The sequence below is a fragment of the Oncorhynchus mykiss genome, chromosome 19 (genome assembly GCF_013265735.2).
Source record: "Oncorhynchus mykiss isolate Arlee chromosome 19, USDA_OmykA_1.1, whole genome shotgun sequence".
NCBI lineage: Eukaryota > Metazoa > Chordata > Actinopteri > Salmoniformes > Salmonidae > Oncorhynchus > Oncorhynchus mykiss.
The window spans coordinates 5,466,413-5,492,914 of record NC_048583.1 but is presented as its reverse complement, the minus strand read 5'-3'; the positions used below and the strand labels follow the sequence as shown (position 1 = coordinate 5,492,914).

The window sequence follows — 26,502 nt, the reverse complement described above, 5'->3', positions numbered from 1 at the left end:
AATGATCCTGAACGAACCCCAGGGTGGCAGGACCTCTGCTGTACTAGAACACAATGATCTATGATGATTAATATACATCCCTCCTACACCAAGCAGAGAGGACCACAAACAAATAGATTGGAAACGGGAACTAAATCCTCCCAGCAGGCTCATTAAAAACTTCGCTTTTACCTTTACACACACACACACACACACACACCACTCTCTCTGAGCAAATGCACGCACGTACACACAGCCGACAGCCAACCCTCTTCATTCCCTTATGAGCGTAGTTGGCTAAGGCCGGTTGCCTCTACCTGCTCGGCACTTCAGTATCCTTCCCTAATGCACGATTAGCCTGGCCATTCCCCCCTACTCTCTCTTGCTGCCTATATGCATTTCCGTCATGCACACTTGGGCAGAGCTGCAGGCGCTGAAGGTCGGGCAGCAGTTAAGGGAAGGAGCCGTTTCCCTTTGAAATAATCCCATCCCCCTGGATGAGAGCAGTGTCTCTAGCCGTTCACCCCGGGATAGATTGACTCTGCTTGCGGAATTCAGATGAGGAGCTGAAGATTGGACGCCTTGGAAGTGTCAGAACCCTTAGTGGAACAATGAGGCTGGGTGAGATTCCATTCTAGTACCTCCATGTTCTCATCTCAAGCCTTTCCAAGGAATTCTGTAAGGCGTAGGCCCCGGGCGCAACAAATAAGGTGCATGGACCAGAGGAGGATGGTGGGATGAGCTATAGGAGGACGGGCTCATTGTAATGGTTGGAATGGAATAAATTGAACGTTATCAAACATATGGAAACCAGGTTTGACTCCGTTCCATACATGCCATTTCAGTTGTTACAATGAGCCCGTCCTTCTACAGCTCCTCCCACCAGCCTCCTCTGGCATGGACATCACATATAAACTACCAACTGCGAGAATAAACAGCTTTAGGGAGTGTATATATAATATATCATTACAACAAATGTTTTTTGTGGTTTCTCCCTCTACTAGTCTCTAGAAGCAACAGAGTGTACTCCATCCAGCACGCTGACCTTTCCAACAGCCAAGCCTTCATGAAATATTCATAGATGCTGTTGATGTATTAGGATATGCAAAATACAGCCTTTTTTCACTGGCACTCAGCACAAGGCAAAACCATCCTTGAGGAATCATGGTAAATGCTGCATGAGCCCTGTTTGAGAGCTATGCTTTGATCACATTCTGAACCTTTATATACAAAATGAAATAGAACGAAGAAAAGCATTGAATGTCTCACATGGACGGCCTCCAGATTGGAATGAATCATTTAAAAACTAAGCAGGACAGATGGATTTTTGGAGCGGGTTTTCTTTCGTTTTTCTTCTTGTAATACCTGATTATTGGTTAGGAGGAGAGACGGGAGACGGCCGAGCACCATTACAGAATCGCTATTCATACAATTAGCAAAAAACGGCATGTGGAAAAATGATCCATTTATTTTCCCCCTGTTTGAGGAACATTCATTTCACTTCATGTAAATCCTGTTGGGGCAGACAAGGATGGACACAATGTTGGCAAAAAATAGAAATGGTAAGAAGCAGGCTTTATGAGTTAAGACACTTTTGAAACAGAACTAAGGTTTGAAAACAGAACTAAACTGTCAATCCAGCTACATAATGCAGTGACCTAAATGTATATCAAATCAACAGTTGCGAGCCCTGACGTGGATGAAGTAATAGAGCAAAGTAAATGGTTAAAAATAAACATTGTACAAGACTTTTGGAAAATACTCACGTTCCAGTGTGTTTATTAATTCAATATCCACATAATTGCCCGCTCATTAAAACTCATTTAAGGGATAAAATAAAGACATTGCTCAGTTCCAATACCCATAAAACCATTCCAAGAGAACTAAACACTTGGGACACCTGCCCCAGATCATCATTAGAGAAAAGGGTCTAAAGGGATTTTTCTTGATTGTAGGTCAAATATCATCATCATCATCATCAATTCAACCAGGGTGATTCATTCTTCTCTGATCTCAAGACAAATCCCTCAACTCCTCCGAGATGATTGATTTTTACTTAGTATCTTGGTCCAGCGACGGATGCGTTGTTTCCTTACAGTGCTGTATTCTCAGTTTGAAACGGACTGTATGTCGGGTCCTGTTCTATGTTCTTCTGACAAGTCCCTCCCTCCCTGATTCACTTGGTTTCAAGACGTTTTCACCCGACTGAACACAACCCTGGGTCGTGATCATTAGGGCAAACCGTAGCAAACCATTTTGCAACAACAAACGTAAATCGGTCTTCTTATTGGACAAGTCGAGGTAGTTCCTTTTGTTTTTCAACCTTCCTTTGGGTGCCAACTGAACATGCCTCTGGTTTACTGTGTGGCATAGTTGTCCCCTCCAGCCCCGCCTCCAGCAACACCCACCAGCATGTTGTTCTTGGGGGAGCAGCTGTCTGGCTCCATGGTCATCACCCTGACAGAGTACCCATGAGTCTCTGCTGCCCAGGAGCGGTCCAGGTCCACCAGGCCCATGCACTGTTTACCTGGAGGAGAGGGGTCAAAGAGCACAGTGATGATGTCCCTGATTGAACAATAATGGAGTTCCTTTATATTCCACACACTGGCAACTAAGAGGTGAATTGCAGTGCAGAGACACAGTACATAACTACAACAACTGACAGAAGGTCCCCCGTCTCACAGTAGAATCGTCTTTGTTCTAATCATTCGAAGAATTTGCTTTCATATTACTACGGATAAACAACGTGAGTCCTTTGTGGATAACACCCTTAGGCCTCTTCTGTACAGTAGCAGCCTTTCATTCAGTTTATTGAGGCGGAATAAGAGATGAAGACATTCCACCAGGATCTGTTCATCTTTCCTTATATGACCCTCATTCTCAACATTCTACTGCATACGCTTCCTAGACCGGCCTCTTCAGTACCAACGACTCTCTTCTTGCCGATTAGTACTTTGGGATCACTTCCACTGACACTCTCCTATCAAAGCTTGCATTAAAGGCAAAAGCCCACTAACCGCATTACGCTGCTCAGTGGCTCTGAAGCGGACCCAGACAGACAACAAACGCGTCTACAGCACTCAAGAGTCTGAGACGGACCGACGCTCAGATCTGACAGGCTCGGGGAATAAGGAATAAGATCAAAGACGGTAAGTGTGAGTTGAGGAGAGGTTGAGGAAGGGGTGTCATGGTGGCGGCAGCACCCCGCCAGCGGAATATTCCATGACAGGAAGTGTCAGGTAGGGAACGTACGAGGGCGGTTCAAAGTGAAAACACAACGGGGAGTACCTTCACTAATTATTCACAAGAATTTAATGTGCTGGTATAGGATATGTTTTGCCTTTATCAAGATTAATAAGATTCTATGGAAAGGGGGCCCTGATCCTAGATCAGCAAGCCTACTCAGAGGCAATTTTTAAAAATGGACCCAGGTACTGAAGGGAGTATCAGTTTGATGGAGATATACAATAATATCCCCTTTGACTTTACGGTCAACATGAATCGGCACCATTATGGAAAAAATGACATTAGTGGCCTGTTTGTGTTAAAAGGTGCTCATTTATTTGGGGGTCAATTGTCAACACAATGTGTGTGCGTGAGTGGCAGTGTGTCACCTATTAAGCGTCGTTCTGAAGGCAGCTGGACAGCTGTCTGGTCTGCGAAGCGGCAGAGGATCATGTGCTCCTAAATGGAGGGAGAGCAGAGAGAGATGGAGGGAGAGCACAGAGAGAGCGAGATGGAAGGAGAGCACAGAGAGAGAAAGATTGAGGGAGGGAGAGCAGAGAGAGAGAGGGAGAGCGATGGAGGGAGAGCACAGAGAGAGATGGAGGGAGAGCACAGAGAGAGAGAGGTGGAGGGAGAGCACAGAGAGAGAGAGGTGGAGGGAGAGCACAGAGAGAGAGATGGAGGGAGAGCACAGAGAGAGAGATGGAGGGAGAGCACAGAGAGAGAGATGAGGGAGAGCACAGAGAGAGAGGTGGGGGAGAGCACAGAGAGAGAGGTGGAGGGAGAGCACAGAGAGAGAGATGGAGGGAGAGCACAGAGAGAGAGATGGAGGGAGAGCACAGAGAGAGAGATGGAGGGAGAGCACAGAGAGAGAGATTGAGGGAGAGCACAGAGAGAGAGATGGAGGGAGAGCACAGAGAGAGAGATGAGGGAGAGCACAGAGAGAGTGGTGGAGGTAGAGCACACAGAGAGAGGTGGAGGGAGAGCACAGAGAGAGAGAGGTGGAGGGAGAGCACAGAGAGAGAGGTGGAGGGAGAGCACAGAGAGAGTGGTGGAGGGAGAGCACAGAGAGAGAGGTGGAGGGAGAGCACAGAGAGAGAGGTGGAGGGAGAGCACAGAGAGAGAGAGATGGAGGGAGAGCACAGAGAGAGAGATGGAGGGAGAGCACAGAGAGGTGGAGGGAGAGCACAGAGAGAACACAGAGAGAGATGGAGGGAGAGCACAGAGAGAGAGATGGAGGGAGAGCACAGAGAGAGAGGTGGAGGGAGAGCACAGAGAGAGAGAGGTGGAGGGAGAGCACAGAGAGAAAGGTGGAGGGAGAGCACAGAGAGAGAGATGGAGGGAGAGCACAGAGAGAGAGAGATGGAGGGAGAGCACAGAGAGAGAGATGAGGGAGAGCACAGAGAGAGAGGTGGGGGGAGAGCACAGAGAGAGAGGTGGAGGGAGAGCACAGAGAGAGAGATGGAGGGAGAGCACAGAGAGAGGGATGGAGGGAGAGCACAGAGAGAGAGGTAGAGGGAGAGCACAGAGAGAGAGGTGGAGGGAGAGCACAGAGAGAGTGGTGGAGGTAGAGCACACAGAGAGAGGTGAAGGGAGAGCACAGAGAGAGAGAGGTGGAGGGAGAGCACAGAGAGAGTGGTGGAGGGAGAGCACAGAGAGAGAGGTGGAGGGAGAGCACAGAGAGAGAGAGATGGAGGGAGAGCACAGAGAGAGAGATGGAGGGAGAGCACAGAGAGAGAGAGGTGGAGGGAGAGCACAGAGAGAGAGGTGGAGGGAGAGCACAGAGAGAGAGGTGGAGGGAGAGCACAGAGAGAGAGAATGTTAACGCAAACTCACAGCTACCACTAAAACTCATCAGCTGACCCACCAATATATGCACACGACTAAGTTGCTTTGGAAAAAAGCATCTGCTAAATGGCATATTTATTAAATGTTTTATTTACACAGACGTCAACCAACCACAGCAGTAGAATGTTCATTCCAGGTTTTCCTGAAAGTCTCTGTATAAAGCCATACTGTACATCATTAGAGCCACATCTCTGACCTCTGGGAGGATGAGTCTCCTTCCTGCTCTTACCACTTCCTCCTGTTTCTTCCCCAGAAGGTAAAAACACCAAAACCCAGGGAACAGTAGGCATCTTCTCATATCTTTCTTTATCCACCATCTAGTCATCTTCTAGACCTCTTTTTCTACAACCCCCAACCCCAGGAGGACACTAGTTATCCTCTAGATCTAAGTGATTCCATTCTTCACTGTGGAAGGATCAGGACAGTACCGTCCTAGCCAAGGTTCAACCACTCTGACTCAGCGCCAAGCACCAATACCTCACATCATTAGCGTTGTATTACAGCCGCGGAGTGCTATCTGTCATGGGGCTCCGCTGTCAGTCTGTTCAACTAGCTCAGGGGGGGAAGGAGTGCACACCCGAGACTGTGATTGGTTGGTTCACTGTGTTACAGTAGCAGTGAAATGCCATATTGGTTTCTGTTAGGCCAGTGGCTGTGGTGGTGGCTAAGGTTTTAGAGTGAGGTGAAGAGGAAACTCTGAGGACAACTGAAGTTGATTTTAAAAAATGATCTTCTTTTTGGCCTTCATCTGGGTTTTAGAGCGGAAATAACATAGTCGCAATAATACAGCCTCTCTTCGCTAAGACGCAAAACACTAAAGGAAGCACCAGATCAATAAAAAAGTGGTCAGATGAAGCAGATGCTAAGCTACAGGACTGTTTGGCTAGCACAGACTGGAATGTGTTCCGGGATTCCTCCGATGGCATTGAGGAGTACACTACATCAGTCGTTGGCTTCATCAATAAGTGTATCGATGACATCGTCCCCACCGTGACCGTACATACATACCCCAACCAGAAGCCAAGGATTACAGGCAACATCCGCACTGAGTTAAAGGCTAGAGCTGCCGCTTTCAAGGAGCGGGACTCCAACCCGGAAGCTTATAAGAAATCCTGCTATGCGCTACGACGAACCATCAAACAGGCAAAGCTTCAATACAGGACTAAAAAGGAGTAATACAACACCGGCTCTGACGCTCGTCGGATGTGGCAAGCCTTGCAAACCATTACAGACTACAAAGGGAAGCAAAGCCAAGTGCTACCCAGTGACACGAGTCTACCAGAGGAGCTAAACTACTTCTATGCTCGCTTCGAGGCAAATAACACTGAAACATGCATGAGAGCACCAGCTGTTCTCGAAGACTGTGTGATCACGCTCTCCGCAGCGGATGTCAGTAAGACCTATAAACTGATCAACATTCACAAGGCCAGACAGGTTACCAGGACGTGTACTGTGATCATGCGCTGACCAACTGGCAAGTGTCTTCACTGACATTTGCAAACTCTCCCTGTCCGAGTCTATAATACCAACATGTTTTAAGAAGACCACCAAAGTGCCTGTGGCCAAGAACACTATGGTAATCTGCTTAAATGACTACCGACCCGTAGCACCATGAAGTGCTTCGAAAGGCTGGTCATGGCTCACATCAACACCATTATTCCAGAAACCCTAGACCCACTCCAATTTGCATACCGCCCCAACAGATCAACATATGATGCAATCTCTATTGCACTCCACACTGCCCTTTCCGACCTGGACAAAAGGAACACCTATGTGAGAATGCTATTCATTGACTACAGCTCAGCGTTCAACACCACAGTGCCCTCAAAGCTCATCAATATGTTAAGGACCCTGGGACTAAACACCTCCCTCTGCAACTGGATCCTGGACTTCCTGACGGGCTGCCCCCAGGTGGTAAGGGTAGATAACAACACATCCGCCATGCTGATCCTCAACACAGGGGCCCCTCAGGGGTGTGTACTTAGTCCCCTCCTGTACTCCCTGTTCACACATGACTGCACGGCCAGGCACGACTCCAACACCATCATTAAGTTTTCCGATGACACGACAGTGGTAGGTCTGATCACCGACAACGACGAGACAGCCTATAGGGAGGAGGTCAGAGACCTGGCCGTGTGGTACCAGGACAACAACCTCTCCCTCAAAGTGATCAAGACAAAGGAGATGATTGTGGACTACAGACAAAAAAAAGGGCCGAGCACGCCCCCATTCTCATTGACATGGCTGCAGCGGAGCAGGTTGAGAGCTTCAAGTTCCTTGGTGTCCACATCACCAACAAACTAACATGGTCCAAGCACACCAAGACAGTCACGAAGAGGGCATGACAAAACCTATTCACCCTCAAGAGACTGAAAATATTTGGCATGGGTTCTCAGATCCTCAAAAAGTTATACAACTGCACCATTGGTTGCATCACTGCCTGGTATGGCAACTGTTCGGCCTCCGACCGCACGGCACTACAGAGGGTAGCGAGTACGGCCCAGTACACCACTGGGGCCAAGCTTCCTGCCATCCAGGACTTCTATACCAGGTGGTGTCAGAAGAAGGCCCTAAAAATTGTCAAAGACTCCAGTCACCCTAGTCATAGACTGTTCTCTCTGCTACCACACGGCAAGCGGTACCGGAGCGCCAAGTCTAGGTCAGAGGGGCTTCTAAAACAGCATCTACTCCCAAGCCATAAGACTCCTGAACATCTAATCAAATGGCTACCCTGACTATTTGCATCCCCCCTATTTTACACCGCTGCTACTCTCTGTTGTTATCATCTATGCATAGTCACTTTAATAACTCTACCTACATGTACATATTGCCTCAACTAACCAGTGCCCCAGCACAATAACTCTGTACCGATACCCCCCTGTATATAGTCTCACTATTGTTATTTTACTGCTGCTCTTTAGTTACTTGCTACTTGTATTTATTTTTCTTATCTGTATTTTTTTTTTTAAATGCTTTGTTGGTTAGGGGCTCGTAAGTAAGCATTCTGACTAATAAAAAGTGATTTGATTTGACTAAAGGAATTAGTTGAAAATGAAATAGAATAGAATCGTTAATCATATTGTGATGATTCGGCACAGAGGGAGGTTTAGAGAGAGAGAGAGAGAACTTGTATGTTAATTGCCAGAAAATGAATCCGGTTGCTTAAAATGGAATATTGATTTCTCTTTCCAGACTGCAATTACGCGATCAACTATGTGGCCAAGTTTCTTTGTCAAAGTTTCTTTCAAACCAGACAGAAAAAAACAGAGATAAATGACACACACGACTTTCCACCACCAAATACCCTAAATTCAGTGAAAAATACACAAGCAGTATTTTAAGATGGGGAGAAAAATGATTCTTTCATCTGTAAACCAAATCTTTTAAGACCTTGGATTTCCTGCAGAGAATAGACCATTACCAAAATATACTGGTAGTAGTCCGTTTTCAGACACATCAACTGTCACGTTCCACTTGTCATGGCGAGGCCCTATAGCAGGTCTCGTTGATTAGAGCAGTGAGAGGCCAAACATCAGGGATCATTGACTAGATTCAGTCGCGGGACTCTTTTTTTCTTAGAGTAGATGGTCAGGGGGCAGGAAGATAATTACACATCATTTGTAGACTATCAAATGTACTGCAAGAAGCCCAAGTAGATACACTACCGTTCAAATGTTTGGGGTCACTTAGAAATGTCCTTGTTTTTGAAAGAAAAGCAACATTTTTGTCCATTAAAATAACATCAAATTGATCAGAAATACAGTGTAGACATTGTTAATGTTGTAAATGACTATTGCAGCTGGAAACGTCTGATTTTGTTATGGAATATCTACATAGGCGTACAGAGGTCCATTATCAGCAACCATCACAACTGTGTTCCAATGGCACGTTGTGTTAGCTAATCAAAGTTTATCATTTTAAAAGGCTAATTGATAATTAGAAAATACTTTTGCGAAGTTAGCACAGCTGAAAACTGTTGTTTTGATTAAAGAAGCAATAAAACTGGCCTTCTTTAGACAAGTTTCTGGAGCATCAGCATTTGTGGGTTCAAATACAGGCTCAAAATGGCCAGAAACAAAGAACTTTCTTCTGAAACTCAGTCTATTCTTGTTCTGAGAAATGAAGGCTATTCCATGCGAGAAATTGCCAAGAAACTGAAGATCTCATACAACGCTGTGTACTACTCCCTTCACAGAACAGCGTAAACTGGCTCTAACCAGAATAGAAAGAGGAGTGGGAGGCGCCGGTGCACAACTGAGCAAGAGGACAAGTACATTAGAATGTCTAGTTTGACAAACAGATGCCTCACAAGTCCTCAACTGGCAGCTTCATTAAATAGTACTTGCAAAACACCAGTCTCAACGTCAACAGTGAAGAGGCGACTCCGGGATGCTGGCCTTCTAGGCAGAGTTCCTCTGTCCAGTGTCTGTGCTCTTTTGCCCATCTGAATCTTTTATTTTTATTGGCCAGTTTGAGATATGGCTTTTTCTTTGCAACTCTGTCTAGAAGGCCATCCCGGAGTCGCCTCTTCACTGTTGACGTTGAGACTGGTGTTTTGCGGGTACTATTTAATATAGCTGCCAGTTGAGGACTTGTGAGGCGTCAATTTAATGTTATTTTAATGGACAAACAATGTGCTTTTCTTTCAAAAACAAGGACATTTCTAAGTAATCCCAAACTTTTGAACGGTAGTGTATATTTGACTAAAACGTAGTGTATATTTGACTAAAACATAATATTTGACTAAAACATAATCATTTCAAACCTTGCTTACATTAGTTAATTATCACATACTGCTGGTCCAACATCTCATTCCAAAAGCATTCATTTGGAGTTGGTCCCCCCTTTGCTGCTATAACTAATAGTTGTACTAGTTCCCATCCTGACAGACATCTTGTTAAGTTCGCTGATGACACTGCCTTGATCAGCCTGTTGCATGATGATGAGGAACATCATGGCACGGTCCTAGATGACTTTGTAGAGTGGTGTGAGGAATCACACTTGGTTCTCAATACCAACAAGACCAAAGAGACGTGCATAGACTTCAGGAAGTGTACAACACCTACCTCTGCAACATCTATCAGAGGTCAGAATATAGAGATTGTAGAGGAATACAAATACCAGGGTGTCCTCTTGAACAATAAGCTTAAGTGGAGTAAATATACAGACCTGATCTACAAAAAGAGTCAACAGAGACTGTACTTTCTCAAAAAGCTGGGATCTTTTAATGTTAATATACTGTACTATACAGACTCTTTTTTACAAATCTTTCATTGGGAGTATTTTAACTTTTTGTATTGTTTGTTGGTTTGGCAATGCCACTGTCAGCCAGAGAAATATGCTGAGAAGGATTATCACCACAGCAAGCAAGGTACTTGGAGTCAAACAGACAGGCCTGGATGAGATCTTTAAGGTCAGGGCCCTCCCCAAAGTACTTGGAGTCAAACAGACAGGCCTGGATGAGATCTTTAAGGTCAGGGCCCTCCCCAAAGTACTTGGAGTCAAACAGACAGGCCTGGATGAGATCTTTAAGGTCAGGGCCCTCCCCAAGGCACTTGGCGTCAAACAGACAGGCCTGGATGAGATCTTTAAGGTCAGGGCTCTGCTCAAGGCTCACAAAATCATTTTAGACCCAAGCCACCCCCTGTACCCGTGTTTTTTGAATGTTTTATTGGTATGTAACTGTTATGAAAGTTGTATTGGCAATTTTGTTATGTATTTAAACGCTACTTTAAACGTGTACATGACACTGCAACAACATTTCCCCATGGGAACAATAAAGTCAGTAAGTAATAACAGCCTCCGCTCTGGGGCGGCAGGTAGCCTAGTGGTTAGAGCGTTGTGAATCCCCGAGCTGACAAGGTAAAAACCTGTCGTTCTGCCTGAACAAGGCAGTTACCCCACTGTTCTCAGGAGGCTGTCATTGTAAATAAGAATTGGTTCATAACTGACTTGCCTAGTTAAATAAAGGTTACATTTAAAACATAAAAAAATAAAAACTATTCTGGGAAGACTTTCCACTAGATATTGCTGCAGGGACTTGCTTCCATTTAGCCACAAGAGCATTAGTGAGGTTGGGCCCCTCCCCTTCTCACTCTCTCCCCTCCTCTCTCGCAGTCAGAACTCTAATTCATCTCAAAGGTGTTCGATGGGGCTTTGTGCAGGCCAGTCAAGTTCTTCCACACCTATCTCGACAAACTATTTCTGTATGGACTTCACTTTGTGCAAAGGGCCATTGTCATGCTGAAACAGGAAAGGGCCTTCCCCAAACTGTTGCCACAAAGTTGGAAACACAGAATCGTCTATAATGTATGCTGTAGGGTTAAGATTTCCCTTCATTGGAACTAAAGGGCCCGAACCATGAAAAACATCCCCAGACTATTATTCCTCCTCCACCAAACTTTACAGTTGGCACTATTCATTGAGGCAGGTAGCGTTCTCCTGGCACCTGCCAAACCCAGATTAGTCTGTTGGACTGCCAGACGGTGAAGTGTGATTCATCAGTCCAGAGAATGTGTTTCCACTTCTTCAGAGTCCAATGGCGGCGAGCATTACACCACTTCAGCCGACGCTTGGCATTGCGCATGGTGATCTTAGGCTTGTGCTCGGCTGCTTGGCCGTGGAAAACCATTTCATGAAGCTCCCAACAAACAGTTATTGTGCTGATGTTTCCAGAGGCAGTTTGGAACTCGGTAGTGAGCGTTGCAACCGAGGACAGATGATTTTTACGCAATACGCGCTTCAGCACTTGGCGGTCCCGTTCTGTGAGCTTGTGTGGCTTACCACATCACGCCTGAGCCGCTGTTGCTCCTAAAGGTTTCCACTTCATAATTACAGCACTTACAGTTGACCAGAGCAACTCTAGCAGGGCAGAAATTTGACAAACTGACTTGTTGAAAAGGTGGCCTCCTATAACGGTGAGCTCCTCAGTAAGGCCATTCTACTGCCAGTGTTTGTGTGGCTGAAATAGCCGAATCCCCTAATTTGAAGGGGTGTTCTAATTCTTTTGTATATAAAGTGAATGTCTCTCTATTATGTGTGGGAATAATTTGGAACAGATTTCCAAAAATTAAAATCACTTGGAGCTGATTTACTGTTGTTTTTAAAGTCTTAAGTCTCCCCAAAAATGTTTATTTTATTGTTCATAAAACTTGGGGGCCAAATAAAATCAAATGCGGGCCAAATTCGGCATGCGGGCCACCAGTTGGGGAACCCTGCCATACATCATTAAGATATTATGATGTCATCATCTCCTACCAGTTCAGTGCACTGTCAGTGTCAAGTGATAAGACTTAGGCCCGGTTCTGATACTCTGAAAAGGCATCCTGTCTTCCTTGAAGTAATTACTGATCTGACATAGGGCCTTGCTTTTACTACCAAACATTGATGACTCCAAGGAAGGGAGTGAAGTCAGGATGCATCTGTCCTCCTGTGTGGCTTCGTTGGCAACAACAGGGTTATGGGTTCGATTCCCACAGAGGACAAGTACATCTGCTAAATGACTAAAATGTACATTTGGAATAGTATTTGAACCTCCGCTGACCTCAATCAAGACATGAACTTTGTCAACATTCAGTCTCTTGACCGTCGATCTACTCATGATGATTAATGATGTTGTTGTTTTGAAATGGCTTGTTTTTTTGTTGCCGTTGCTTTACAGCGCCTTGATATTTCTTTATGTAATGAACAGCACTAAAAAAAGTTTTATAAATGATTATTAGTATTAGTGGTATTGTAACAATGTAGTTCCTGTAAAAGCTGGCTTTAGTTCCCAGGATACATTCAGGATAAATCAACAGGAGAGCTATTTCTGAGGTCAGATAGTTTATTCTCTCTACCTCCCCTTCTCACTCTCTCCCCTCCTCTCTCTGCAAAGAGTCAGCGAATGGAAAAGAACATAACTAGGACTACACTTAAAATTAAACCATGTATGTGTTTTGCATCTAAAACAGGGCTCTTCCGGAGTCTATTAGGTTTTAGTAATGATATATATATATATATATATATAAAAACCTCTTGTAATTCCTGGCAAGGGAGCAACAGCTTTCAGCATGAGTGTAAATGATAATGTTTTATAACTGAGGGGTCAAACCTGTTGTAACATGTGTAGGAGAACACTGTTCGCAATTACCATAAATAAAAAAGACTAATTAAATCTGACTTAGTTCAATCTTCGCTGCTGATATGATATGCATCCAAACAAATAATACATTGCGTGGGAAATCTAACCCTCATTTGAAATGAATTGAACCTACCTTGTAACTCAGTGTCTCCAGAAACCTTTTGCTGCAAAAAAGAGAGAGATATTTTGGGAATAATGCTTAGAGAAAAGACCATTCAAGTGTAAAAGCGTTTCAGTAAATCTGCACGTTGTGCTTTTCTGTGGGACAACTATTTGTATTGCATTGTACTAGTGTCCATTGTTTACACTGACATTCACATACTAAGTCCACCTTCTTTTGTCTTGATAAGTCATGACATAAACTATCTTCTGATGATAAACTCCATACGTGACAAAAAAACAAAAACAATGCTCATTTTGAGCAAGTTCTTTATCCGACGTCCTGGGAAACAGGCAGTTTGATCGTGATGTTAAAGAGTAGCGAGAAAGAGCTTAAAGCTAGCTAATAATCAACACGGCACCGAAGATGTCAAAGGTCATGTCGCGTCACGGGAACTCAGTTCAGGACTCTAATGTTTCACTATAGCCTCTCGGTCACATACTCCATAGCTACGTACTGTCATAATGATGTACACACATCCAAAGCTCCTGAGCAGGTGCTGAATATAAAACACTCAGGTATTCTGCAGACAACACTTGGGGATTTAAACTTGGTATGTTGACTCTTGGTGAAAGTTTGTCTTCGGGACCATAACCTGAGGATGAACTAGTTAAGGCGGTGGTGTAGTGCAGAGTAGCATGAATACTGACACTGCTACAGGGGCCCGCCTCATATCTAGTAACAGCCTTTAGCTATGCCAGTAGCAATGATATACCACAACCTTCAGTGCATTCTCTCTTTAGAATACCATGTTTTGTGGTCATTGAGGCCTTTGTGTTGTCAACATGTCATGCGTCCTTCCTCCTAGTTCTCATACCAGCCACTTCACACACCAGTCAGTCAGAATGCTGTCATGGCAACAGGAACAACAGCACAATAAACTAGCTCCTACATTTTTCTCCCTCTCCCTCCTGTTCATGCCCTCAAGCACAATTCACACTCTTCGGATCGTACCTCAGCCTAGGAAAATATCAAGGCATCAAACGCATAAGTTGTTTTGGCTCGGCCCCAGAATGAAATGAGCAGAAGACATTTTCGGAGTGATCAGTGATTCGTGTTCGCCAACTTATTTGGTTATGCAGTAGTTTTTTTACCCTGTCATTTTGTGACAGCAGCCCTGTCCTGAAAGATCATTCTCCTAATGCTGATTGAATGGACTGAATGAGAGAGCAGGGTGACACAGAAGTCGTAGATGCTGTGGAAGAAAACATAAGCCAGAGACCAACACAGATAGAGAAGGCAGAGAGGTACAAATGAAGATGGAGAGACCAGTGGAGCGAGAGAGAGGGAGAGAGAGAGAGGCAGAAATGGTGTGAGATACAGTCGATAAAGATAACAGAAGAAGATGGGTAAGGAGGCACAAGATAAAGACAACTCAGACAGACCGACAGACAGTGACAGACAGACATTGAGACAGAGAGACAGGCAGAAAGACATACATTGAGACAGACAGGCAGACAGACCTCCTGGGGAAGGTGAACTTCAGTGTGTTCTGGACGAAGCCGTAGCAGCAGGGGCTGACCACGAAGGTCGCTCCCGCCTGGATACACTGCTCTACCACCATGTCTGTCGCAACGCCACACGCATGGAGGGCCACCTGGAGACACACACACACACGTTAAAACACAGGCACACACATTCACACACGTTAAAACACAGGCACACACACAAACGGTTACACAAATTTGTTAAATATTACCCAATCAGAACACCCTCTTTCTCTGCATCCATCGCATCATCACGGTACGATACACCTCATTGGAAAACATCTAGCAAACCTAACCCTGAGTCAATAGGGAAAACAAACCGAACCGTTTGGAGAAGGAAAAAAAAAACCTCACTGATTAACTAGTTAAAGAAGCCATTTGATGCTGAACGTGTGGAGTAAACAAACTTTTGAGTCGTTTAGCAGTGGAGGCACGGAGGGACCGGGTTTCCTATTGAGCAGGTAAACCGTGCCTGTTGCTCTGCATCTCAATACACATTACCAGAGGAGTGGTTAGAGGATGCTGGGTGGAGAGAGAGAGAGAGCGGTGGAGAGAGAGATGGACAGAGAGAGATGGAGAGAAAGAGATGGAGAGAGAGCAATGGAGAAAGAGCGATGGAGTGAAAGAGACAGAGATGGAGAGAGAGAAATTGAGAGAAAGAGACAGAGAGAGAGAAATGGAGAGAGAGAGATGGAGAGAGAGAGAGAGAGAGAGAGAGAACCTCTGGGACTCTACTGTAGCAGACTGTTTTCCTAATATCCTTGTCCTGGGGGCCCACTTCAAGTCGATATCCATTAGTACAGTGTTAGTTGATCAGTTGACAAATTGATTCCGGAGTGTTAGTACTGTCTGAAATACATCAGATAAGCGGCATGGTTGGGGTACTAGAGGAGAGGTTTGGTAAACACTGGATTAGTAGATGTTGATAACTCTGAGGAGAGCCTCTTCGACTGAGAGCTAAGACATTTCCATCAAAATCCCATTACATCTATGGTAGGTGGACTTGAGCACCAGGAACCACGTTTAGTTGGGAGGAGGTAGGACCAGGGCCATGTATTTAGAGAGTTGGGCCAATGAGGTTTCTGCATTATGAAGCATTTACATGACACTTCAACCTTCTATGGCAGCCATGTTAGCTCCCCATTAACATTACAGGCGGAATATTTAAACAATGCTATGTAACTATCTGAATGTCGAGAACTAGAACAAAATATATAACATCGTAAAAGTTGTCCTAACTCTCTAAATATTATGGCTCTGGGTAGTACTTATCAGCCTACTGTTACTACATGTAATTCTCAATCAGCATCCTAGCATTGGAGCCCAGTCAGAAACACTAGCTAGCTAACTCCTAAGTATTTCTCCAACGTCATCAGGTCTGAATGGAGGATCCAAAATGAGGTGTTGGGAGAACTTCAAAAAGAACCCCAGAGACAAAGTTTTAGATACTACATGTTGAGTCGGCCACGTCCACGTACAACAGATTCTGTTCAATGTGCGAGACAGCCTCTTCCAAGACTTAAGATTCGAATTATAGCAAATCCCCCGCTAAAGAGCGATTAACGACCATTCTTTCGGGATGAAAGTCCCCTAACGTTACATTAAGTCCACATCACATGTATGGTGGCAGGCTGACTGCTGTAATCCATCACAGCTCTAATATATACCACCTGCTCCTTCACATCCATGTCACAGCTTGGCTTTTCTCTGTGGATTCTGACATTTCCCCAACTAGAAAACCGCAGCCAGATTTTTGTATACGCTCCTCTCTCATTCTGTGGTCGCGGCAGAAGGCTTCAGAACACCTCAGCCAGGCTTTTCCAGGGAGAGTTGGACGAGCTCCTGAGAAATACACTGCAGCCTAGAGATTTAAGGGACCTTAATCCTCCTGTTGTTTGGCTGCCAATGTAGCGCCGGAGCGCCTCTCCTCCCCCCACCACCCCCCGACCACACTGGGGCCCTGCAGTACCTTGGCCTGGGTTGGCCCGTCTTTGGCATGACTATCTGGAGGCATCGTTCCAGTCACGTAGGGGAACTAGAAGACAGGTACTTATAGGAGGACCAGAGTGCTGGAATGTCAGATGCAACTCTTTAAGCCAGGGTTCCTTAGTCTTTTGTCCTGGAGACATACAGTAGATTCAGGTTTTCATTCCAACAACATGGCAGCATCTCGTTAAACCTATTTTACCAGTGAAGGGAAATCCCTGTCAAATGGTGTATTGAGGTCAGTATAGGCAAAGTATCAGAAGTAGAATGGCCGACAACAGCAATACCACCAAGACCACCAGCGACTTCAGCACGTGCAGCGTCAGCGGAAAATAAAAGATTAAGAGTGGAAGCTAGTAGCCACATATTGGGAACACATTCCGCGGCATCCTTCCGCCTTTTTATCGTCGGCCATCTTGGAAGCTAGCCCTCCTCCTTGTAGTAATGTGATAAAGATGGAAGTCCTTCCTGCCAACCAGACCAGAGGAATGTTGTTGTTGGCTGTTTTGCATTTCTGAGGAGGAAGTTCTGCATACAAATTCCAAATGTCTTCTTTGTTCTTGAAACACTTGGAGGGTACTACTCTGTGTGCTTGTATTGGTTACTTACTCAAGAGGGAATGTTGCAAAGGAAAACACAGACACACCATGTGATTATACAAGACTAAAGAAACAAGTGGAAAGCTAGACTAAAGAAAGGAACTGTCCACGTGGGGAGAGCCTGTTTCCATTAAGCCAGAGGCTTCTGTGGAGGCCGGTATCAATTATAGATTAATGCGAGCCGATAAAGGATTGAGGATTGTTTGGAAAAAAGCCCTCTTTATTAGTCTCACCCATCTTTTGAGGGGTGGGTGGGAGGAGATCTTCTAGAAGATTCTGGTCCACAATATTTTTGTTCCCCCTCTCATCTTTTCATGAGTACAACTTCTCTTCCTAATGAATAACAACAGGCAGTGGGCTGAAATATGAGCTCTGAAACTCATTATTCACAGCTAATACACCCTGGTCCACACACACACACAGTCTCAGTGTGAAAAACACTTCACGGTTATCTACGGCAATATATCACACCCCGTGTGCATCGGTGCTTATTACCTCTGGTATTGAATTAACATTTTTCCCCGGTATTACTTTCTACACATTGTGGATCATTTGCACTCTTATCAAATACTGTATCATAAATGATGTACTTGTCAGGGCTATAGGGGGCTCTGTCAGTGACGAGCAGAGATAACCTACCTATAGTACCTACCGCACAGAGCAGCTTTGCTTTGACTCCCACGGTTCTAGTCTACTTAGAACTTAAAATGTATCTACCCCTGCTGGGTGGAGAGGGCTAGGGCGGGAGAGAAAGGGGGAAGAGAGAGAGTGGTGGAGAGATAGAGAGGGGGAGAAAGCAGAGAGTGAAAGAGAGAGAATGAAGGGAGAAAGATAAATAGATACTGCGATAGAGAGAGGAAGAGGGAGCGAAAGAGAAAAGAAGGGGGAGCGAGAAAGAGAGAGGGAAGATGAAGGGACAACACCGAAGACTGACGCAGCTCCAGATCAGATTTTCTCAGCAGTATCCAGACGTTACGCTCCACTACTCTCTGTTCCTCTGGGGACCTGGCTCAATGTTTCTCCCCAAGGAGAGGAGTGGTGGTGAGGTGTAGGCCTCAGCCATCACTCTAGTACAAGGAGAGGAGGGATACACTGGTGGATATTCTATGAGATGAGATCTGTGTAGGACAAACCCTCATCTCCAACAGCGCAGCTCTGATGCCAAACTGATTACACACCTGGCCCGGCACACGCCTTGCTCTTCCAAAATGAGAGAGCAAGCCTCCATGGCTAAGAATAGGGAGCAACCTAATTAGCCTGAGTAAATGACTATCTAGGGCTATAAATAGAGTCATGTATAATACATACTGGGATTATTCAGCATGATGGGCTGCACCTGGGGGTGAGGGAGTGGGCACTAACTGACAGCACTAAATAATATGCCGTGCATACACACAACGGACAGGTGCACACGCACGTACACACACACGTACACTCACTACATGGCTGAGTCCACACAGATAATGTGTTAGAAACTCTGGGAGATTAAAAAGTTAAAACTCCTCTGCACAAAACCAGGGGAATTGTTTCTCAATAAATCTTTCTCCTTAATGCATAAACACTTGCTAAAGGTCTCTCCACCTGTGTGAGAGGGTGTAGAAAAACATTCCCTGACAACAGTAGATACCAAACACACTCCCCAACCCACACAGTACTGTGGAGAGGGTCTCCATGAAGTGGCTGGTCTGGACCTGTAGCTAAGCCCTAGTTCTAATAACAGCAGGTATAAATATACCTTCTATTGGTGCTACAGACAGAGCGATGGGATGAGGAAGCTTTCAGCACAATATACACTATATATACAAAAGTATGTGGACACCCCTTCAAATTAGTGGATTCGGCTATTTCAGCCACACCTGTTGCTGACGGGTGTAAAATCGAGCACACAGCCATGCAATCTCCATAGACAAACATTGGTAGTAGAATGGCGTTACTGAAGAGCTCAGTGACTTTCATCATTTGCACCGTCATAGGATGTCACCTTTCCAACAAGTTAGTCCGTCAAATTTCTGCCTGGCTAGAGCTGCCCCGGTCAACTGAAAGTGCTGTTACTGTGAAGTGTAAACGTCTAGGAGCAACAACGGCTCAGCCGCAAAGTGGTAGGCCATACATGCTCACAGAACGGGACCGCTGAGTGCTGAAGCGCATAGAAATCGTCTGTCATCGGTTGCAACACTCACTACTGAGTTCCAAACTGCCTCTGGAAGCAACGTCAGCATGAAATGGGTTTCCATGTCCGAGCAGCAGCACACAAGCCTAAAATCCCCATGCGCAATACTAAGCGCTGGCTGGAGTGGTGGAAAGCTCATCGCCATTGGACTCTGGACCAGTGGAAACGCATTCTCTGGAGTGATTAATAACGCTTCACCATCTGGTAGTCCACAGACTAATCTGTATTCGGGGGATGCCAGGAGAACGCTATCTGCCACAATGCATAATGCCAACTGTAAAGTTTGGTGGAGGAGGAATAATGGTCTGGGGCTGTTTTTTATGGTTTGGGCAAGGCCCCTTAGTTCTAGTGAAGGGAAATCTTAACGCTACAGCATACAATGACATTCTAGGCGATTCTGTGCTTGCAACTTTGTGGCAACAGTTTCAAGAAGAAGAAGAAGAAGGCCCTTTCTTGTTTCAGCATGACAATGCCACTGTGCATAAAGCGAGGTCCATACAGAAATGGTTTGTCGAGATCGGTGTTAAGATCGCTGTGGCAGAACTTGACTGGTCTGCACAGAGCCTTGACCTTAACCCCATCAAACACTTTTGGGATGAATTGGAACACCGACTGTTATCTAGGCCTTATCGCCCAACATCAATGCCCGACCTCACTAATGTTATTGTGGGTGAATGGAAGCAAGTCCCCACAGCAATGTTCTAACATCTAGTGGAAAGCCTTCCCAGAAGAGTGGAGGCTGTTATAGCAGCAAAGGGGGGACCAACTCCATATTAATGCCCATGATTTTGGATTGAGATGTTCAACAAGGTGGTGTCCACATACTTTTGGAGGAGGAAGCCTTCAGCACAATGTCTGTCTAGACTGAAACTCTCTACGATGACTCACTGTCTGAACACCTCGTAACATAATATACCTGGGAGAATAGATGGACATAGAATACATTTTACATTTTATTTTTAAAACGGTATCACCACAGATACTGAGAGGAGCGAGATGCAAGACTTCGCTCACACACAGTATCTGCGCACGTGCACGCGTTCGCTTCACACATTCACAGTGGAGAAGTTGAGCCTTGCCTTCAACGCTCTTAGTTGTGGAAATTCACCAACTACGCTGTTTCTTTCTGCATCTACGTCATATCACAGAGTCTACCTTCAACATCATGTTTGACCTCTTTTAGGGAGGGACTGATAGACAAATATAAACCTCCTGGACCTCAGCCTGGGGGATGCAGGGAGAAACAGCAAGCCTGAAGTACAGTACAGATTCTAGTCTGAATCTCAGCTATGATGACTCACTCTGTCTGAACACCTAGTAACATAATGTACTGGAAGGAGAGACGGCCATAACGTGTTTTACATTTAAACATTATGTTTCACATATTTTAGAGACATGATATACTACAACATAATATACATTTAGTTTTCCAATCAATTATTATGAACAATGATCTGACACTTGATAGTTAAAGGTGAATGTTTTCATTGTATCTGTCCCTATCAAATAAATACATGATTAACACCAACACTTAGCATCTAGGTTTAATACACACTCAGGCCTTACAGTTCATTTGGGAAGGGGAGGTTACTTCCTGCCCTGGTTAACCCTGACTGAACTCTGACCTCACCGTGATGAGTGAAGTGACACAACGGGGAAGTTAGCATCCAAGCTGGTTGAACCAAGCTAATGAATTCCTAAATCAAACAAGCACCTGTTCTGTGGCCAACAACCAACACAAGCAGATGAAAATAGACCTGATAATGGAGTAATTAACGACAACTCGTTTAATTTGGGACTAATTAGGCAGTTCAGGTCGTTAGAGTGACGCTTTTATTCGATTCTGGCAGGAGAGGAGAGGAACTGAAATACACTGCGGGAGACCCCACCCCCCCCCCCCCCCCCCCCCCCACCACACACACAGTGTAAATTGTAGGCTCTAATCTCATCTGGCCCACAGACTGTGTGGAGGAGAGAGCAAGTGAAGTAACTTAGAACTGCTGTAGCAGCGGCTCGCTGAGTGAAATAAACCACAACCACTATTATCTAGCACAGCAAGGGAGACTTGTGTGTGTGTGTGAACGAGCAACAAAACACACATACACACACACGCACACTGGCTGATACAGAGGCAAACGAGTCAACTAGCGGAGTCAGATGATTCATGTGGTCAAAATGAGAGGACAACGTGATACATGGTGCAAATAGCTGGGGAGTTGAAACATTGTGCCTTTATGATAAACATTTTACTCTTCCAAACGGTTATTCCTTCTAACCTCTGCCTGAATAGCACATATTGCTCCTACATCTTTTGGCAGGGTGTTTGTTTTCGCTCCACTTCAACGCTCTGCAAAGTAAAGCAATTAAAAGGAAAATGTGTTTTCTTTTCAAAGTATTAGAGGAGGAGGCGGGGGAGAAAAAGGTACTTCTAATGAAAATGGAGCACGGAAAAGCTTGGTCGTAATGTTCTTCTGATAGAATCCTCAGAGAAGGGAAGGACACGGTCCCCAATATAATCAACTGGAGAACAGAAGTTACCAAAATAAGCAGCAAAAAGTTTTTCTAAGGAAATGTCATTTGTTTCCTCTCAAACATTCAAATGTGGGCTAAACTTATCACAAAATAAGTCCCAGTTCTGGGAAATCATTCGAAATCCATAACTGAACAAAAAAGGAATCCTGCAGCTCTACCCTGTGACAATGTAGATAAGACACTTTGAGAGCAGCAAGGCTGTGGACGATTCCTTTCGTGTGCAAACTTGAGTCTTCTCTCAAGTGTCACAATGACAACTTGAGAAGATGAGCCATCTAGAAGTACTGGTGAAATCAAACCTTTTGTTAAGCTGTCTTTGACAGTAGTAAGTCTCTTGGTGTACAGTAAGTACGTCAAGTAAAAGAGATGGAATGAGCTTCTATATTAATGCCTGTGTAGTGAATATGAATGTCTCAGTGGGTTAGACTAGCATAGCTCTGGCAACACCTTGTTGTGGGTTTGATTTCCTCATAGGACTCACAAACTGCAGGTACGTGCCACTGTCAATGTCGACAGTCCTGTAAGTTCCTTTAGACAAAAGCATCTGTTAAATGATCAAAAACAAGTTGTAATATAATATTAATCTGTACTCACCCCTATGTGGAAGGGTCCAGTGAAGTAGTCTAGGTTGGCCTGGATGAAGCCTATGTTGGTCAGGCCCAGTTCAGCACTCCTCACCTTCCCCCTAACCAGAGATTCCTCCTTGTTCTCTATTAGGATCACCTGCAGTTAACCACACAAGATGACCTCTTACATTTAGCTAATCAACTGGGGTTCTCTGTATGCACGCATGACTAATTCCCTTTGGATAAAAGTGTCTGCTAAATATTATTATTACCTCTTACACTTTGCTAATCTAATGTTACTCTTAGTTGACTCTTACCTCCAAGGTTATGAATAGCTTACTGGACAGCTATAGGCTAAAAGTCTAAGATTTACTTGGGAATAAAATACAACTCTACAGTGTAAAATAATTAAATTCTCCTACCAAGACTGCTATTTGCAAAGAAATGAATGAGATACGACATGCTCGAAAATCTAAAATTCTCTGGAAAAACACAACGCGAATGTGTAACTCTGTATCAATTATGTCAAGCCACCCTAATGCGAGCAAATGGCGAGCTAGTTTCAACATGGTAGACAAGACAGTTGTTTCAACTTGGTAGACAAGACAGGTGTTTCAACATGGCAGACAAGACAGGTGTTTCAACGTTCAACCTACCTGGCAGTCGGGCAGCGTGTGAGCCAGAACGATCCCGACGTGGCCCTGGAAAAACGCAACACGGAAAAAGACAAGACAAATACATACAAAGGAAAAACAAGGCTCAAAGAGAAGCCGAGCACATCAAAGGGCTTGTGTGATCAGTAGTGGCCTACCGCTCTGTCCATTCCAATATTGACCCATTACCCACCCAGTCAGTGCTACTGCTGTGAAGTGTACTGTACACTCCCTTCATCACTCCACTCCGTCTCCCTCCTGTCTGTCTGTCTGTGCATGGAATAACAAGGGTTTTCAAAAAGAGAGAGGGGAAAGAAGATAAGAGAAGAAATGCACTCTTTCATCCTGATTTCTGACAGACAGACTAATGAGGACAGAGCGACGGAGGGGGATGGAAGGATGGAGAGACGGACCGAAGGACTGACGGACGCACCCCTCCGCTGCAGAAATCCACCACGGTGTCCCCCGGTCGGGCCAGCTCCGTCGCCATGGCGACCAGGTTGTTCAGCTGCTGCCGTTTCCTCGCGGCGCGGACGTCAGACATCTTCCCTGCAGACAGAGCTGAAGATTCAGTAAAAAGGAATGGTGTGCTTAGGCAATATAATTATAATATATGCCATTCATCAGATGCTTTAATATTGGTGTCCCCAGCGGGAATCGAACCCGCGAGCCTTCACTAACTTATGTAAGTCTCATACAAGTGAAATAAGAAGGTATTGGATGGAATGGTAATATCAACATCTTCATATCTGTACAATACCCGAAGTATTTGCTAAGTTTCAATGTTTGTGTCACGCCCTGACCATAGTAAGCTGTCTATTCTCTGTGTTGATTGGGGCGTGACAGTGACTTGGGTGGGTCATCTAGGTGAAATGTATGTCTATGCTGCCCTGATATGGTTCCCAATCAGAGGCAGCTGTTTAACGTTGTCTCTGATTGGGGATCATATTTAGGTAGCCATTTCCCCATGGTTATTCGTGGGATCTTGTCTACATTTAGTGGCCAGAGTGCACAACAGTAGCGTCACGTTTCGTTTGGTTGGTCGTTTTTTGTTCAGTGAGTTTCGGTATATTAAAATATGTGGAACTCTACGCACGCTGCGCCTTGGTCTACTCCTTTCAACGAACATGACAGTTTGACTGGAAGATGAATCAACATTATCCAGTCACAGTACGGTCAATTCAGGTGGGACATATTTCCTGTTCTCCTTCAAACATGTTTGAATTGCTTTCTTTCTTCTACCCTTTCTTTCTGTCTTTTCGTTTCAGGAAGGAACCTTCATAAAAAAACAACTTTTATTACCCAGGAAGATGCTCTCTTTTCTTCGTATGAATGCAGAAGTGCCAGACAGCGTTCCTATGTCATGTGTTCCTGCTTTGAAGTGCACAACATTGTCACACTGTGTTTTACAGGCAGAGAGCTATGATGATACAGTACATGCTGTAATCCAGCTACAAGGGCCACTCATCATCATCCCTACATCAACAACAGTTTCTACCGGCCAAGTGCAAAACACAATTTAACAGGGTGAAACAAAACAAGCGACAGAGCCAAAATGGAGTGAACTTTTCTGCTACTGCAAAGAAACAGAGCCACTTTAGTGGTATGCAGCCTCGCAGGATGTACGTGATTAACGCAATACACATTTCTATCCCCGTGTTCCTCCTCATCCAACTCCTGTCTCTTGTTGGCGGCGGTGAGCCAAGCGTGGCGTGAATCTGCGGTACCGTTTCTGGCCCATAAATCTTGAGTGATGATTGCTTCGTTTACCCCGGTGCCATGCTATGATACCCGCTGGAATATCAGAAACACATTAATGGTGGCCTTCCCTTCTCTCCCCAGATCACTGCCGCCTCCGCAAATTGATATACGGGCGACGCACGCACACACAGGCCGGGCGGCGGGCTGAGAGAGAGAGAAGCGACGACAGTAGCGGCGGGGTACGCCTATATTCTCGTCACGCTAATACAAATAAGGTATTTCACAGCCCTTGCCCTCGCCATCATTATTTACCTTGCACCGCTTCATATTAAACCGGCTCCCAGGAGTACAAGAAAATGGAAAAAGCAAAGAGAGGAGCACGTCAAAAACCATGGGGTGGTATTGACCAGGTAGCAGCAGCAACTTCTCATTTAGATGAGTTATTCAGATCCACGTCTGTTCTCGGCTAAATAGCCCGGCCTCCTGTGAGCCTCCTGTGAGGCCTACTATTGAGAGCTTTTATGCCGTCGGATTGGAGGAGCACTTCAGGGTCTTAATTGACAATTGCCTTGCGCGGTGGGATGACGGCTGAAACAAAACGCGCTGAAAGCCCAATGATAAACCTGGGACGTGACGAGTGGTACAATGCAGAGAGATGAGATGAAGGCAGGGTGAGTGTGAGAGATACCGAGGGGCCAAAGCCCAACAACAAGGCTGACATGAATGATAGTGTTTTATGAGAGTCCGAGTACAGAGTAGAGACGTGGCTCTGGGGCCAGTTCAGTAGGATTCAACACTACAGAGTATTCAGGTAAAAATGCATTGTGTAGAAGAGACATGCCTCTCTTTCATGTAGAATGGGGAATCATGTTAACTCTACACAAGACATTTCTATCACCACTATTCGGGTACGGGTCTGTGGGATGGTAGGAGAGGTCATTTCGTGGCTCACCAACAGCCACTCCACTGTAAGCATGAAAGTGTTGATGAAGAGGGGGCAGCACTAGACAGAAGTAGAGAGGCTATTGTCCAGTACAGACAGAGAGCTGGACCTGGGTCTTTCATCCTTCTTTATCCTCCTCTCATCTGCAGCAGAGAGGAGTGACAGTGACCCACATGGCCCTGGCTGAATAGCCGTAATTGTGCAACCAGTAACTTCCATTCTGCAACACCCAGCAACTTGCACACAGCGAACCGTTCTCGCACGAATAGAATGAGAATGGAAAGAAACTTTACAAGTAGGACAAATATAGTATGAAATAGCAGTGAGTGTTTACTAACGTAGTTATTACACTAGTTTGGCTGGTGAAGTTGTGATTGTGTTTTTGCCTTATTTACAGCTGAATTAGCTAAAGGGTATTGAGGAACCACAGCAAAGTCCAATTCCTAATTTAGAGAGATAAACACACAGGCTGATCTATTACACTGTTCTGTGGCTGGTTTCCTACAATGTCAGCACGTATCACCGAGATCA

General features: G+C 45.1%; 1 protein-coding gene across 6 annotated transcripts in view; it reads right to left on the bottom strand.

Moving 5' to 3' along the window:
• Nucleotides 1-1,729: 1,729 nt before the first annotated feature.
• Nucleotides 1,730-26,502, bottom strand: part of LOC110497310 (glutathione S-transferase, C-terminal domain containing) — a 62,272-nt gene continuing 37,499 nt past the window's right edge. For 5 of the 6 annotated variants that reach the window (XM_036954028.1, XM_036954027.1, XM_036954032.1 and 2 more), the window contains 7 exons: nt 23,761-23,876; nt 23,331-23,375; nt 22,703-22,831; nt 14,798-14,931; nt 13,308-13,338; nt 3,594-3,663; nt 1,730-2,506 (listed from right to left, as the gene is read on the bottom strand). In XM_036954028.1, the coding sequence (XP_036809923.1) occupies nt 2,337-2,506; nt 3,594-3,663; nt 13,308-13,338; nt 14,798-14,931; nt 22,703-22,831; nt 23,331-23,375; nt 23,761-23,876 (695 nt within the window). In that variant the 3' untranslated portion in view covers nt 1,730-2,336. The remainder of the gene's footprint in view (nt 2,507-3,593; nt 3,664-13,307; nt 13,339-14,797; nt 14,932-22,702; nt 22,832-23,330; nt 23,376-23,760; nt 23,877-26,502) is intronic. The other variant, XM_036954031.1, reaches the window with a different exon arrangement.